The 15,438-nt window shown below is 42.1% G+C and overlaps 1 protein-coding gene across 1 annotated transcript in view; it reads right to left on the reverse strand.

Moving 5' to 3' along the window:
• Positions 1-732: 732 nt before the first annotated feature.
• The window catches only part of LOC126484826 (ras-related protein rapB-like), a 410,456-nt gene continuing 395,750 nt past the window's right edge, over positions 733-15,438 (reverse strand). The window contains exons 3-4 of the mRNA XM_050108422.1: positions 10,068-10,260; positions 733-761 (exon numbers count right to left, since the gene is read on the reverse strand). Coding sequence (XP_049964379.1) covers positions 733-761; positions 10,068-10,260 — 222 coding nt within the window. The remainder of the gene's footprint in view (positions 762-10,067; positions 10,261-15,438) is intronic.

Below are 15,438 nucleotides of genomic sequence, written 5' to 3' on the forward strand. Positions count from 1 at the left end.
TTGTCAAGAAGGGGAACGGGAAAATAGAACACGTAATTAGGTTTTAGCGTCCCGTCGAAGGCGAGAACACTACAGGCGGCACAGAACCTTGTGCTGCAAATGAATGGGTATGAAGTGTGCCATCTCGTTTTCACAGGAATGAATCCGTGGCAACCCTATATCCGGACGGCCGGATGGGACTTGAATTACTGATACTTTTCGTTGAATATTAATTACTGCGAGAGATGATGCTGCTTAATATTCATGGTGCTTCAGACCTTCTGTAACAGCACTCTTCTCGAAAACGGTGCGTCCGCTCTTTCTCGGGAGTAATGCGTTTTACGCAACCTATTAAGGGAGAATAGGATAGCGGAATTCACATTCACCGTCAGAAAATGGCGAATACGACCTCAGCTTCGGAATTTCAGACATGAACATGGGAAAACCTACTAGCACGGTTGCAACGAGCTCTCAAAAGTCAATGTTTTTGTCCTAATTTTTTAAAAAATTTCTCTCCTTTTCGACGATAACATGAAAAGTTCGTCTTAGCAACACGCCATGCCAGAACACCCTAGTCAACCGAAGCAAGTGGGAGCTGTTGACGGCAAATACCGTAAATTGCATATTCTCGCTGCTACTGCCATTCCTCATGTCAAACGAGGGGCGTTTTGGGGAACACTGCCAAAAGTTTCTGTGGTGGTCTTTAGTTTATGTTGTGCACAGTAAGGACATATTCTAAGGAAGAGGTATTTTTTATTCCCGCAGGAAGTCACCAGCATTACCTGCAAGTAGAGTGAGTTTATGCAGAGAATTATCAAGGTTGTATGCAGCCGCCACATGTTTTTCAGCGAATGGAGGCACGGTTCCACAAAAGCAATAGTGCCCAAGCACAACCGACCCTTGCGGAGACAAATAAATCAGAAGACGTGTTACAGCGACAATAAATCTTGACCCATATATTTCAGCACAAAACTCTTTTGGGGTGAGCAGAGTTACCGTCTTTAGAATTCTAAGTGAAAGCTGATTACGACCGTATCAAATGGTTCAAATGGCTCTGAGCACTATGGGACTCAACTGCTGAGGTCATTAGTCCCCTAGAACTTAGAACTAGTTAAACCGAACTAACCTAAGGACATCACAAACATCCATGCCCGAGGCAGGATTCGAACCTGCGACCGTAGCGGTCTTGTGGTTCCAGACTGCAGCGCCTTTAACCGCACGGCCACTTCGGCCGGCACGACCGTATCACATCCATGTTCAGCAGGCAAGGAGCGAAGACGATTTCCAGGCAGTACTCGCCTTTCCCATCTTGACACTAAATCAAAATCAGAAAATCGCGGTTGTGACACTGGTTTGGTGAAGCCATTTTCAAAAATGGCTTCAAGGTAGATATCCAGAATGCTCACTCGTGATCAGAACAACATTGTCAGAGGCTACACCAGCAAGAGGGCCAGCAAACTGGTACATAAATACTTTGTCTAGAATTTATTTTTTCCATGAACAGTTAAATAGCGGCAACCACTCTGTATTTGTCCAACGTATACTGTTAGGCTTACTAGAATATATTCCACTAGCAACACCTTTGTTAATGTAGCAGCAGTGTGGGCCTAGGTCTCTAGCACATTTTCTCTTGATGACCAAGAGCATATTAAATCACAAATTTTCTGGATCGATGGCGTCGTAGAACAGGGTCAACGACTTGGAATAATGGTTTCTCCTCTTCTTCTTCCTCTTTTTTTCCATGAGTCTACTAACTGGTTTGATGCGGCCCGTCACGAATTCCTCTCCTGTGCCAACCTCTTCATCTCAGAGTAGCATTTGTAGCCTACGTCATCAGTTATTTGCTGCATATATTCCAATCTCTGTCTTCCTCTACAGTTTTTGCCCTCTACGGCTCCCTCTAATAGCACAGAAGTCATTCCCTGATGTGTCAACAGAGGCCCATCATCCTGTTTCTTCTTCTTGTCAGTGTTTTCCACGTATTTCTTTCCTCTCCGAACCTGCGCAGAACCTCCTTATTCGTTACCTTATCAGTCCACCTAATTTTCAACTTTCGTCTGTAGCATCACATCTCAAATGCTTCTATTCTCTTCTGTTCCGGTTTTCCCACAGCCCATGCTTCACTACCATACGATTCTCTGTTCCAAACGTACATTCTCAGAAATTTCTTCCTCAAATCAAGGCCTACGTTTGATACTAGTAGAATTCTCTTGGCCAGGAATGCCCTTTTTGCCAGTGCTAGTCCGCTTTCGATGTCCCCCATGCTCCGTCCGTCACTGGTTATTTTGCTGCATAGGTAGCAGAATGCCTTAACTTCATCTACTTCGTGACCATCAATCCTGATAAGTTTTTCGCTTTTCTCATTTCTGCCACTTCTCATTACTTTCGTGTTTCTTCGATTTACTCTCAATCCATATTCTGTACTCATTAGGCTGTTCATTCCATTCAGCAGATCATGTAATTCTTCTTCTCTTTCTCTCAGGATAGCAATGTCATCAGCGAATCGTATCATTGATATCCTTTCACCTCGAATTTTAATCCGATTCCTGAACCTTTCTTTTATTTCCACGATGTTATTGTACTTGGCCTCCCACGATCTTTATCGGAAACGCGGGGTGATTCTCATATCAAACAAGTACAGTGGTGATTAAGGAAAATGCATAACACTGTGACAGTTGTGCATAGAGTTGCACTCTGTCGAAACTACCTGTAGTATTGGTAAAGTTGATGGGGAAAGAAACATTAATGAATGATGGGGATAGAAATTGGGAGCCGATGACTTCTTTGTTTTTGTTTGTGTGTTTGGTTGTTTATATTGCACATAATTAGAACTAAATGTCATTCATTGCTCGTCCGCTGTGTATTTTATATCCTCATAGAATATAAATTGCATTTTATAAGTAATAAAAATTAGCTGATAGCGGAACTTTTGCTCTTCGATGTAATCGAAGCAATTACTTTTACTGCAAGTATAGTTTACATGCACAAATACAATAGATCGTTATTCATCATGATCAAAGGCAAGAGTTTCCTGTTATAACAAGTTTATATAAGTTCGGTGATATACTGAAACAATGTTGATATATTTTTGTTTTTACGTTTATTTATCTTACCTTTTTGTTTAGGAAATTTCGTTTTCTATCTCTATATGATAGACCTGTATTGTTTTCCTTATTTTTACTATAACATACCTCTGTTTCACGTTACAAATTAACAATTTTCGAATACAACCTGAATTAAGCGTTGACAATTTCAGTTCTGCTAAGAATGTTGTTTATTTGTATGTAACAGACAGGAGAATAAGTATGAAGAAGAAAAATGTTCTGTAGGTTACACGTACTTTTATATACCATCACTCAGTTTGCAGACAGTTCACCATTCCAGTTTTTAGAGGGCTCTAGTGAGACCGTGATCGCATGAGTAAGGAAAGCAATCGTTATGACATAACGCCCGATCTGCATGCAACACTGCCAGCGTATAGGTAATGTGGGTTCGAGTCTAACAGATCCAGTCTATCAGGAAAACTGCCATAGTCTACGTTTACTTATTGTAATCTACAGTAACGTACGGCAATTTTTCAATAGTTGTGCAAATACTACCAAGTGGTTCAGCGTTTCCTCATGAAATATCACGATAAAATCTCGCGATAAATGGACAAAAGTGCCCTCGCGCCCAGGTGCAATAATATTGTGGTCGGCTAATACAAATGGCCCGTAACTTCCCCATACTGCATATCAACAACACAGTAAACACTTAATGAAAAAAAGTCTAGATCAGGTAAGCTTTTGCTGCTCAGTTGAGGTCAATCTTAAAACGTCTGCCAGATCAGGTCCTCCAGCATTTCCGTGACGCTCACCCGTGGGTAAATAAAACTGTAACCGGTCCCGCTAATCTTCTTTGTATACGTTCAGTACCCTCTATTTTGTATGTGTCACATATACTGGAGCAGAGTTCTAAGAATGTCACACGATTATTTTGTAAGCAATATCCTGTGAAAACTAATTACAGTAGCTGTGTTTGTGATTCACTTTTTGAAATCGCACACTTAAAATTCTCTTCGACGCAATTGCAGAACACGTTTCATATAGTTAACGGATATCATCGGCCTTTATCAGATGTTGTTTTACTTCCGAAGGTGCCAATGGGAGCCGATATCGGTTAACGATATAAAATAAGTTTAGATAACGTGGTTGGATATAAGACAACGCTCTATTACAAATTAGCACCAGTCAAGAACGCAAATAATCATTGATTTAAAAACGATGACAGGTTTCGGCCTTCATACTGGCCATTTTCAGCTCTAAAGCACCATGTGGCTGATGTCGGCAGTTCACAGAACAGTTATGTGATGCCACGACCATTTTTGTGTTATAAAAGGTACTAACGTTCGTGACATCACGAAACAGTTCTGTGAGCGGCCGACTTCAGTCACACGGTGCTTTACATCTGAAGATCGCCAGCATAAAGGCCGAAAAAAGTCATTTTTAAACAAATGATTGTTTGCTATCTTAACTGTTCCATGAAGTGACGAACGATATAAAACATTTTCTATGAGATAATTAACTGTACAACAGTTGCATTTTCTCAGTATTCTGTCGATGAACAGAAGTCTGTTGACTGATTTACCCACGTCTGAAGCTATGTTATTATTTCATTTCATATGCCTACAAACTGTTACACCAAGCAGTTGCATGAGTTCAGTGATTCTAATTGTCACTTATTGATATTTTTGTCAATTTTGCGTTTTATGCGCTATTCAATATTTTCTATTACCGTCCTGCAAAATGATAGTTTCTTTTCTGGTCAGTGTGATTTATTATTAATAATAAACAGTATTTAAATTGCAGAAGTTAAACACATTATATTCTTATTTCAGCTTTTGTAAGAGAGGCACCAATAACACAAATACACATGTCAGCATCTACACGATTTAGCGCTACCATTTTATTGAGATGGTGAGGCCAAATTTGACACATCTTCATATGTTATTGTGGACCTTTTAATGTTTTCTCGGGGGCAGCAACAGCTCTCTCGGAGTCTAGATAAACTACTACAGTAGCACATACAGGCTGTTTGACTATTATAGGTACAACCGAATGGGGACGAGTAAAGAACAATGAAACAAGCAAGTAATCCTAATAAAAATAGGTCCGGAAGCCAATGGTTTCTCCAGTATGGCCACATTTCCTACCTGGCGCTCCTAAATTTACTGCAACAAGATAATAGACAGTTTGGATGATGTTCCTTAGGGTGAAACGATGCATGTGTGGAGCACCGACACATTTTCATGTGGCCATTCGGGAATACGTAGCACGAATATTTGACAACAAGTGTTTCGGTCATGACTTGTAAACACCATGGCCTCTCAGACCTCCGACCTGAAGCCGTCGAAATTTTTTGTGGTGTGGTATTTGAAAGCTCGTATTCCCGCTCTGCTTATAGTGCCGATGAACTCCGGGGAGGCATCGTCGATGATTGTCAGTGCATCTGGAACACGCCAGGGAATTCTGAATGCACACAGGCCTCGAGAGGAGACCTGCTGATGCCTGTCTGCATGTGAACGGTGACGGTTCAAATGGCTCTGAGCACTATGGGACTCAACTTCTGAGGTCATTAGTCCCCTAGAACTTAGAACTAGTTAAACCTAACTAACCCAAGGACATCACAAACATCCATGCCCGAGGAAGGATTCGAACCTGCGACCGTAGCGGACTTGCGGTTTCAGACTGCAGCGCCTTCAACCGCACGGCCACTTCGGCCGGCAACGGTGACGGTACGGAACGCTTGTTGTAGTGTATAAATGCACTTTGGATCCTAGTGACCTTCATGTGTTGTTTATATACTCAATCGTAATGTGTCATACCGGGGAAACCGTTGCTTTTCGTCCTATGTTTATTAGGATTGCTAGCTGTACCCGACCACGCATTACTGTCGCTCAGTCTAGCAACCCCGACAAACATTCACATTTGTGGATGTACGTCCTAATCTCCAATCCCCCTTTCTTTGTCCCTCTTCTCCCCTGTCCCTTTCCATCACTTCCTTCCTCCTCTCTTTGTCCTCGTCACCCCACTCTCTCATACATACAAGATCTTCTCCTAACAGACGTCAGGCCCATTTTCTCTGGTGTTCCAGCAGATAACTGCAATTTCGCTTTTGGAATATGTAGCGAGAGTCATCTCAGACAAATACCGATCATCAAGTCTCTCATGCAAACCCCAGTGCTGACGGAAAGCGTCAGTTTGTTTTCTGTTACAAACAAAATGATTTTTAAAGCGGAATTTTACGTGACCATTGCCTTGAGCAAAATGTTTCAGATAAAAGTTGTAGGTGGTAAAGAGGGTCACGCATTGATACTAACGGTTGTGACTTTGAACGTGATTTCCAAGACGATTTGGAGCTTAAAGCCATTTTTTTAAAAATAAGAACCGTAATACTAGATTTAAGATTCGAAAAAAGCGGCAACATTCAATGAAGGTCAAATAAGCAAATACGTTTTTAGTTTTAAGATTAACTCAGAATAGAGCAAAATACAACGTTAGATACTAATTGGAAAGTGTATAAGAGGTCACGTATCATTGCCAATAACCATGATCTTATAGGTAATTATCGAAGGTAACTGGAAGGTTCACTTTCGTTTCATGGAAGCCACAGCTTATGTAGTCAGATTTGGAAAGAGCGAAGTTTTAATTAACGTGTTCATTGGAAAAAATAAATACATCATAAAGTGTAAATGTTGTTTTGATTTTTGGGAGACATAACAAACATAAATGAAACGTAGATCATTAATTTACAAGTCGTTGAGTGAGTTCCCTTGCCTTTCATTCCACAGGGTACTTTATTGAAAGAGTTCCCGTGCCTTTAACTTTATACCTGGAAACTGACCATTGAGTACGTGCACAAAGTGACCACCATTCCCCCGTCTGTTTCGAGTTCATCCCTACTAGAACTTATTTGATCTTCATTGAACCTTGCCATGATCTTGAATAATGCATAATTTTACACGTAAAATTGGCCGCTCTTTTCTAATCCTAAATCAGGTACTACGGTTCCCACTAAAAATAATCATTTTAACATCCTAATCATCTTAAAAATGACGGCCATTAGTAGCAATGCGTGACCCTCTTTGCGACCTACAACTTTTGTCGCAAACAGTTTGCTGTATCCATTTCTGTTTCGAGTTGTTCCACAGTATGGTTTAAAATGGTCTATACACAGTTATATCCTGCGACACGACACCGCGGTTCTGGTGTAAGCCTTTACGGCTAAATAACAATTGTGATTGCAAGATCAAATTTGAAACCTACGTTTAATTTGGTGACAGTACGGCTTACAGCCTTAAGACATGATCCAATAATCTATGATTACTTTATATTGTTTTCCTGCTTTATACACTGACCAGCCAAAACCTTATGACTACCAATTTGACAGTGTTTCGGTTCTGCTTTGGAATACAATACAACAGCGATTCTGCGTGACATGGATACGCAAAGTTCTTGGCAGGTTTCCGGAGGTATGTGGCACCAGGTGTCTAGGCATACGTCACAAAGACTCTCTCCTCCCAAACAGGCCATGAAGGCCCAACGGTACCGACCGGCCGCTGTGTCATCCTCAACCCATAGGAGTCACTGGATGCAGACATGGAGGGGTATGTGGTCAGCACACTGCTCTCCCAGCTGTATGTCAGTTTCAGAGGCTGCAGCCGCTACTTCTCAATCAACTAGCTCCTCAGTTTGCCTCACAAGGGCTTAGTGCACCCCGCTTGCCAACAGTGTTCGGCAGACCGGATGGTTACCCATGCAAATGCTAGCCCACCCGATCGGCGCTTAACTTCGGTGATCTGACGGGAACCGGTGTTACCACTGCGGCAAGGTCGTTGGCTCATATGTCACAAAGCCGCCATAAATTCGGTCTGATGGTATCTGGGCACGGAGCTGCTACCCGATTACACCCCAGATGTGTTCTGCAGTGTTCAGGTTAGACGAATTTGTTGACCATGACATCAACGGTGAATTCACTAACATGTTCTTGAATGCAGTGTATCACGATTATGGCCTTATTACCCTGTTGGAAGATGTAATCACTGGGAGGGAAGACATGAAGGGAGACAGGTAATCCACAGTAATGTTTACATAGTGTACAGCTGTCATGTTGCCTTCGGTTGCTACCACAGATTTCGTGGAAGTCCACTTGAATGTTCCCGTAGTGTAATACTATCCCCATCGGCTGCATTTGTGGCTCGATGCATATTTTGAGTAGCCATTTGTGTGGATGATGGTGTATCTGGACGCGGCCATGAACAGAGTGCAACAACAAACGTGATGCATCCACTCCCCGACATGTTTCCACTGGTCCACGCTCCAGTCTCGAAGATATCTGCCCACTGTAGTTGTAATTGATAATGTGTTTGTAGCAACATAAAAATAACATAGAGGTCGTCTGATGCGAAGCTTCAACTTCACCCTTGTGATGTGGACTGTCTGATTCGAAACCCTTGTGCCTGCATCACCACTGTTGTTAGATCTACCACAGAACGCCGTCTATGTTGCTTTACAAAGCGAGCAACCATTCGATTTCCATGTTGTGTGACACGTTGTGGACGTGCAACACCTTGTCGCCTGTCGTCCTCCTTCAACCACTTTTCGTAGATGTTCACGGTAGTAGTGTAGCGGTACCACCGTTAGGAAAGTTAGATTCAGTGCAATATTTCTCAGCACACAAGTTACAGCCAGACGCAGGCCTGTTGACAGTGAGTTACGCTGACCAGCTGTTGCGAAGTAGAATGGAAGCCACAGGGCCGTCGAACCACTGAAAAGAGAAAACGCGGAGTTTGCATGGCGCAAGTTACAAGCAGAAGGGGCCCACTGGCGCAACCTAGGTGTTACGAGTATGTGACATGGAGTGGCGTGTTAGCAAAACAGAGCCACAGAGCCGTGCATAAATAGGTGCCGGTTTTTTAACGAGGGGGATTCAAGTGTGGCAGCTCTCCCGGACGGTGGTATGTATCACACCACCGGCTACACACAGCAGCAGATGAGGCACCAGTGTTCCAGCCCACGGCGGGTCGCTGGTTCGACCCTCTGAGGCCAACGTGCGGTCCGTAGCAACTCGACAGTTCGCTACTGCGGGCAGTCTTGTTGGCTCCCAACACACGCCGGAGGCATCCCGAGGTGAGGGCCGCAGATTTGGCTGTGGGTTCGCAGGCGCTTATTGTGATAAGAATGATGGGAAGAAGCACGCAGCAGGCCGCCCTGCGGCTCCCAACGAGCAGCACTGAGGCAACGGGGACAAAGGCCACTGAGTCGGCTGCTGGCGCTTCCTGACGTAGTCAAAACTCGCGGCTGTACACGGCCGGCACGCTGCAGTACGTTGCACGGGTTGCTGTGGTAGCCCTTCCGTGCCAAGCTGTTTTGCAGACAGCGAAGTGGCGTCCTTGGCATTGTGGGACCATGTGATGCAGACAGAGGGGAACACAGCACTGTAGCTGGGAATAATAAAACACTTGAAAATCACGGCCGAGTTTCAATAAGGCGCATTCTGAGAGTTTCCATCCACGTGCTACATTCCTACACTGCACGCCAATTTGGCAGTGACGGCTACAGTAGCATGAGAGCTTTGTCGTTTCTGAGCTGCTCATTATCTGGCGATGGGCCATAGCAATCTGTCCTTTTTCAGAGTCGCTTATATCAGTGTATTTCCACATCTGCAGCCATCACTCTCGACAGAAAGAATCCTCATCATGTCCCATGCCTGCATTCAGGTGAAATTCAAACTCGTAATGAGCAATGGACAAAATGTTTTGGTTCAGCTGTGTAACATGTAGTGAATCGGATTGCAGGAGCCATGTAAGCATACACGCGAAGTAAATTCATGATCCCACAAAGCCTACAAAAACAAAGAACTAAGTACGCCAACAAATCAGAACAGATAACTTACCTTGTCCCTGGCAGGTCAGATCTTCCTATAGGGCAGTCCTCGAGAGGCATTGAGGTCGATGACTGTTTCACAATTCCAGAACATGCAAAATATCCAACCTGGGTAACTTGCTTTCCGAGAGCTGAGGGTGGGCTAGTGGGAGGCAAGTGACTCACCAGCCATGGGCACCTCCCGCCGCCTCTCCAGGTCTGCCTTGTTGCCCACCAGGATGACGCCACGCGACGCCACGTAGTCGTTCTTCCACAGGAACAGCAGGATGTCCTCGGCTGCCTTGAGCGTCTTGCGGTCCACTACCGAGTATACCACCACGAACACGTCCGGGTTGTACGTCGTGCAGTAGCTCTCCACCTGCAAAGCGACACGTACTACGTTAATAGCTGTAAAAGTGTGTCCTTCAGGCGGCTCACAGACAACGCCATATGCTTCGCCGAAGCATGCGGAGTTTCATCACAAAGCAACGGTTCTAATTCGGTTCAGCACTACCTCATAGACAAAACTGAACCCGTCGTACTTAAGGGAACAAAACAGACATGTAATACCAACACTTCATGGCACTTATGATTTTCACTTGCTTATAAATGATGTTTTACCTGAGTGTTGTGCATAATCCGTTAAAATTTAAATTAATTTGTAATTTCTTATTGAATATGGACTTTTATATATCTGTATTGTAACTGTAAAATATTATTTACTTTATTGGCTAGCGTATGCAGTAAATCAAATAGTAATGATAGAATAGGCAAATCAGGAAAGCGCGCCAAAGGAAAATGTGGAAAGCACGAAAGGAGCATATCAACTGAAAACAAAGTACGAACTGGTAGTTAGCCATCTGACCATACACTTACCGTTGTGTGTGCGAGGCTAAAATACCTCGGGTTTCACGGAGTTAGAGCCTCAGATGGATGTTGGTTCTGCATTAAAAGACGTGAAACGAAAATTTTCTGGTTCTAGGCGACTAATAGTTGGAAGAAGTCATCTGTGAGTCGTGAGTGAGCCCCTAAAGGATCCTCTTATATGTTGACCTGTTATATGTTTGATCAACATGTCTAAGATCATTAGCTAAATGTATTGAACACTTTCACGAACAGTTATACTGTACAGGGTGATTCAAACAGAAAGAACAGATCTCAGTTTTTTTATTACAGACAAACTATGAAAGACAGAAACGCATTACTCGTGTCATTGTTTAGAGAAAAGTACAAAGTTTTAAATTCGCATAGACACTATACCATACACTGAACATGAACACCACGGGTTGCTCGAGAAACATCGAAACGGTAGTCCAGTTCATTTGACACACGAATCAATAGGTACCGGTTTACTAAATCGACAGCTTCAGCAATTACATTTCTCAGCTCTTGAAGAGTAGAACAAATTTTTTCAAGCGTCTGTCAACAGCATCGATATACTTGGAGAAATGCTTGATACACACTGTGCTGTCTTACAGTATACGCGAGTCACCTAGTTTCTCACCGAGATATTTGATGAACAGTTCACGAATTTTTTCAGAGCAATTCGAGAAACGTTCTTCCTGAATGAAAACGAGTTCTAGATTTCTCGATAACTTGGTAGATCTACTGTCTCTAAAACGCGCTCCTCTCTGGCGGTCCAGACAAATTTTGGCCAATGATCATTATAGCTGCTCTCATATCACTAGATGCCTCACCTACTTAATTAGTTACAAGTCTTTAAGGAGTCTTCGTATCCTGCCAAAATGTATTCTCTCGAAATGCTAGAAAAAGTTTAGCTAAAGATATCTTTAGATGCCTGAAGAACTAAAGTACTCGTATATAATGCTCTGCGTACAAAGTTTGTTACCCATTACATCACTGAAGAATATACATGCTTGTATGTATTTAACAGTTCTTCACGTACACTCATCATTCTATACACCACACATTATGAGGGCGTGAAACCTGTATATTATAACCAAAATAATTAATATAACCAAAATGATCTCCATGACAGTTTTAAACATAGACTTTTTTGTAAATTTTTGTGTTGGTGGTGAGGGCCGTAGGCTCAGCCTACATATCCTGCGGCCACCGTGGCCAGAGTGACGCAGCCTTACACAAAGTCCATTTGTATGTCTTTCTAGGGAAACATTATAACTGTGGTTCGTCGCAAGCATGATAGTTATTTTGTAAAGCAAGTGGAGATGACACCATTCGGAATTCTCTGTGCATTGTTTGTGTTGTATAGTGCTTGTTTAGAGTGGTGAATTCGAACGAACATACCGCCAGTTGTGACAGTCGATCCATATTTCTTTTTTTGAGTTTGAGGAAGACTAAATAAGTCGACATTCATTGACATATTGGGGAGGTTTACGAAGAAAACGCGATGAGTAGTTCAGTGATAAAGAAATGGATCCGAGAGTTCAAGTAAGGACTTGGTCAAGTGCACAACAACGGACGAAGTGGGCGCCCATGTTTGTGCTTTGTCCTCCAGAAGAGACAAAGACATCCACAGAAATAAAAATGAGCGTTTGGCGTTGTTGGCCGGGAGGCCCCTTGCGGGGCAGGTCCGGCAGCCTTGGTGTAGGTCTTATTACATTCGACGCCACATCGGTCGACCTACGCGCCGGATGGGGATGAAATGATGATGAAGACAACAGAACGCCCTGAGCGGAGAAAATCCCCAACCCAGCCGGGAATCGAACCCGGGCCCCTTAGGACGGCAGTCCGTCACGCTGACCATTGATCTATCGGGGCGGACGACATCCACAGAGAAGGCACCACACGGCAAGATCAGCCTCTAGGGAGGCGCAACAGAGCCATAGTCAGACACCACAGAGCAGTGGTGGAAAACTTGATTATACCCATGATCTATTGTTTACTGACGAAACCCTGTGTTATCTACCACTTAACATGCTTCTTAAGAGGGAAAACATAAAATTGAAAATCATCCTTTCTAACTACTTATTCGTATTAGTGCGAGGACTGCGTCTGAGCATCTTCCGCTAGAATAGCAAAGTCAGGTTTGTAGTTGGAAATTGCCCGCCTTAAAGAATCCATTGTATGAGCGTCTGTCAAGCCAGAACGGTGCTTACGTTTTGTTTGTTTTAAGTAGGAAAATTGCTGATTCACTTGAATACGTTGAACCCAAACACGAATGCAGTTGTTCAACACATTTCTTCAGATCTGTATATTTCTCGTTCGAAACCAGTGCCCAGAAATCTAGACCAAACAATGACCTTGCTTTTAGAAATTTATCGCAGCGCAGAGTAATAATTTCGTTTTGTTGTATCATGTGGTCCATTTGAAACGTATCTGCAAATTTTTTAGACATTTCATACAAAACACTATGATCACTTAAATCACTAAACGGATAATTGATGAATTCCACTAACTTCTCAATTTTTTTCAAATCACTAAAGCTAATCTCGAAACCTGATACTTCTGGCTTAATTTATGCCGTGTACTTGTCAGGAATGAAACTGTAGGTAGGATGTTTTTCCAAATTATCCTTGATGTTTATAAATTGTTGATTTTTTTTCTTCTCCATGTTAACTATCATAGACGCTGTTTGACTTAGGAAGGTTGCAGTAGAACTCAACATTTCTGCTACTGTTTTATTCTTGCCTTGTAATTTCAGGTTTAATGTACTCAGTTTTCCGGTGAAACCTGCTATAAATGCTAAATCAAATTGCCAGTCTAAATCACGAAGATACTGATGATCATCACCTCTTTCTTCAAGAAATTTTATTATATTGTCCAATAGATCTCGAAATCCTTGCAAAATACTTCCTTCAACTCAGCCACCTCACGACAGTGTGCAATGCCCAATCTGGTTCCTTCTCATCTGATTGCGGCTTAGAGCTGCCTTTGGAGAGATTTGCCATTTATGGAATCTAGAAACAGCTATCCATTACATGTTTTGTGTTTAGTCTCTTACTAGCCATTACTTGTTGATGAATTATGCACTGATAGCTAATGAAGTTGGGAAAGTGTTCGTCTTTCTGACAAAGAGCAATAAATCCATTATGAATATCTGTCATTGCATGAGCCCATCAGTAGTCACTGATACGAGTTTGTGCAAAGGTAGCCTAATCTTGCTAATATATGCTTTGAATTTCCTTTTAAGGAAATCGTACTTAGCAATTGTTTCTTCGACAAATCTTCAAAGACCATCCGGATAAAAATAAGTAATTATGCCTTATTAGTGATATCCTTTGACTCTTAGAGTTGTAGCAAAAAAGCAGAGCTATGGATTATATCGCTTCATAGTTGTTCGTTTATGTTCCCGTTCATCATTTCGATATGACGCATCACGGTATTTCGACACAACTGTAAACCATGAATAGTTTTTTTAATTCCATTGTCATTTTTGAAATTCTCGAACAACGAATCTGACACTTCTTCGAAAATTCCTTTGATGTATTCTCCATCGGAAAAAGGTTTGCACTTTAGTACAATTCTGAAACTTACTTAAAAAGAAGCTTCAGTTACAAGCTTACTTTTCTCAATAGGTCGAGAAAACATGTTTTTTTGGACTGTTAATTGCGATATCAATGCTTGCAATTTACTTTCTTGTTTCGCTGTTTGGTGGAAAGTCTCTCTGATATTTACTATGAATGGTGTTAAAATGTCGCTGTAAATTTCCTTGTTGGTATTGCCACGGATGTATTGCATATTCAGCAGCAACAGTGTTCTTTCACCATAGTAAATAAGCTGTCCATTTGCCATTCTAGGTGAAAGTGATAAGATTTTAATTTCTTTGGAGCACATTTTTCGAGAAACTACAATAATAAATTTAAAATGTCAGTAACATAATTCGTTTGATAATAAAAGTAGAGATATCCCACCACTAAATGTGCATTAAATTTATTTTCGTAATGTTGGCAAAAATTTAGCGTCTTTACTAAGCGGAAACTTTCTGTTGTTTCGGCAGGTAGTAAAGTATTGTAGCTGCAGTTGTCGACTAGATCAGTAGCCTACGGCATTGTGACAATTGCTGTACAAGTTTGTCAAGATTTTGGCTTAAAGTTATAAAATAACGGAGGGTTTTACAAAATTGTGTGCTGTGTGAGATGATTTAGTTATACATATTCCCAGTACTTCAGTAACGAACAATGCAATCCAAATTTATGGTGAAATCTACATCTACATGGATACTCTGCAAATCACATTTAAGTGCCAGGCAGAGGGTTCATCGAACCACCTTCACAATTCTCTATTATTCCAATCTCGTATAGCGCGCGGAAAGAATGAACACCTATATCTTTCGGTACGAGTTCTGATTTCCCTTATTTTATCGTGGTGATCGTTCCTTCCTATGTAGGTCGATGTTAACAAAATGTTCTCGCATTCCGAGGAGATCTCTAAGCCGTCCGAAATCACCCCGTTTGACTTAGTACATGGGTAATTCGCTTGATCCATCGAGTAAAATAATGTTGAAAATATTATCTTACTTTATTTGTTGAATCTCTAGAAGCATTCCTTTCTTCATTTGAAGTTCGTTCAGCGTTTCTCTTCAACCACTTTTCCATAGCGCATGAGGCGCGATGCAGAGTCTAATCCTGATTTA

This window comes from Schistocerca serialis, chromosome 6 (assembly GCF_023864345.2).
Source record: "Schistocerca serialis cubense isolate TAMUIC-IGC-003099 chromosome 6, iqSchSeri2.2, whole genome shotgun sequence".
Lineage (NCBI taxonomy): Eukaryota > Metazoa > Arthropoda > Insecta > Orthoptera > Acrididae > Schistocerca > Schistocerca serialis.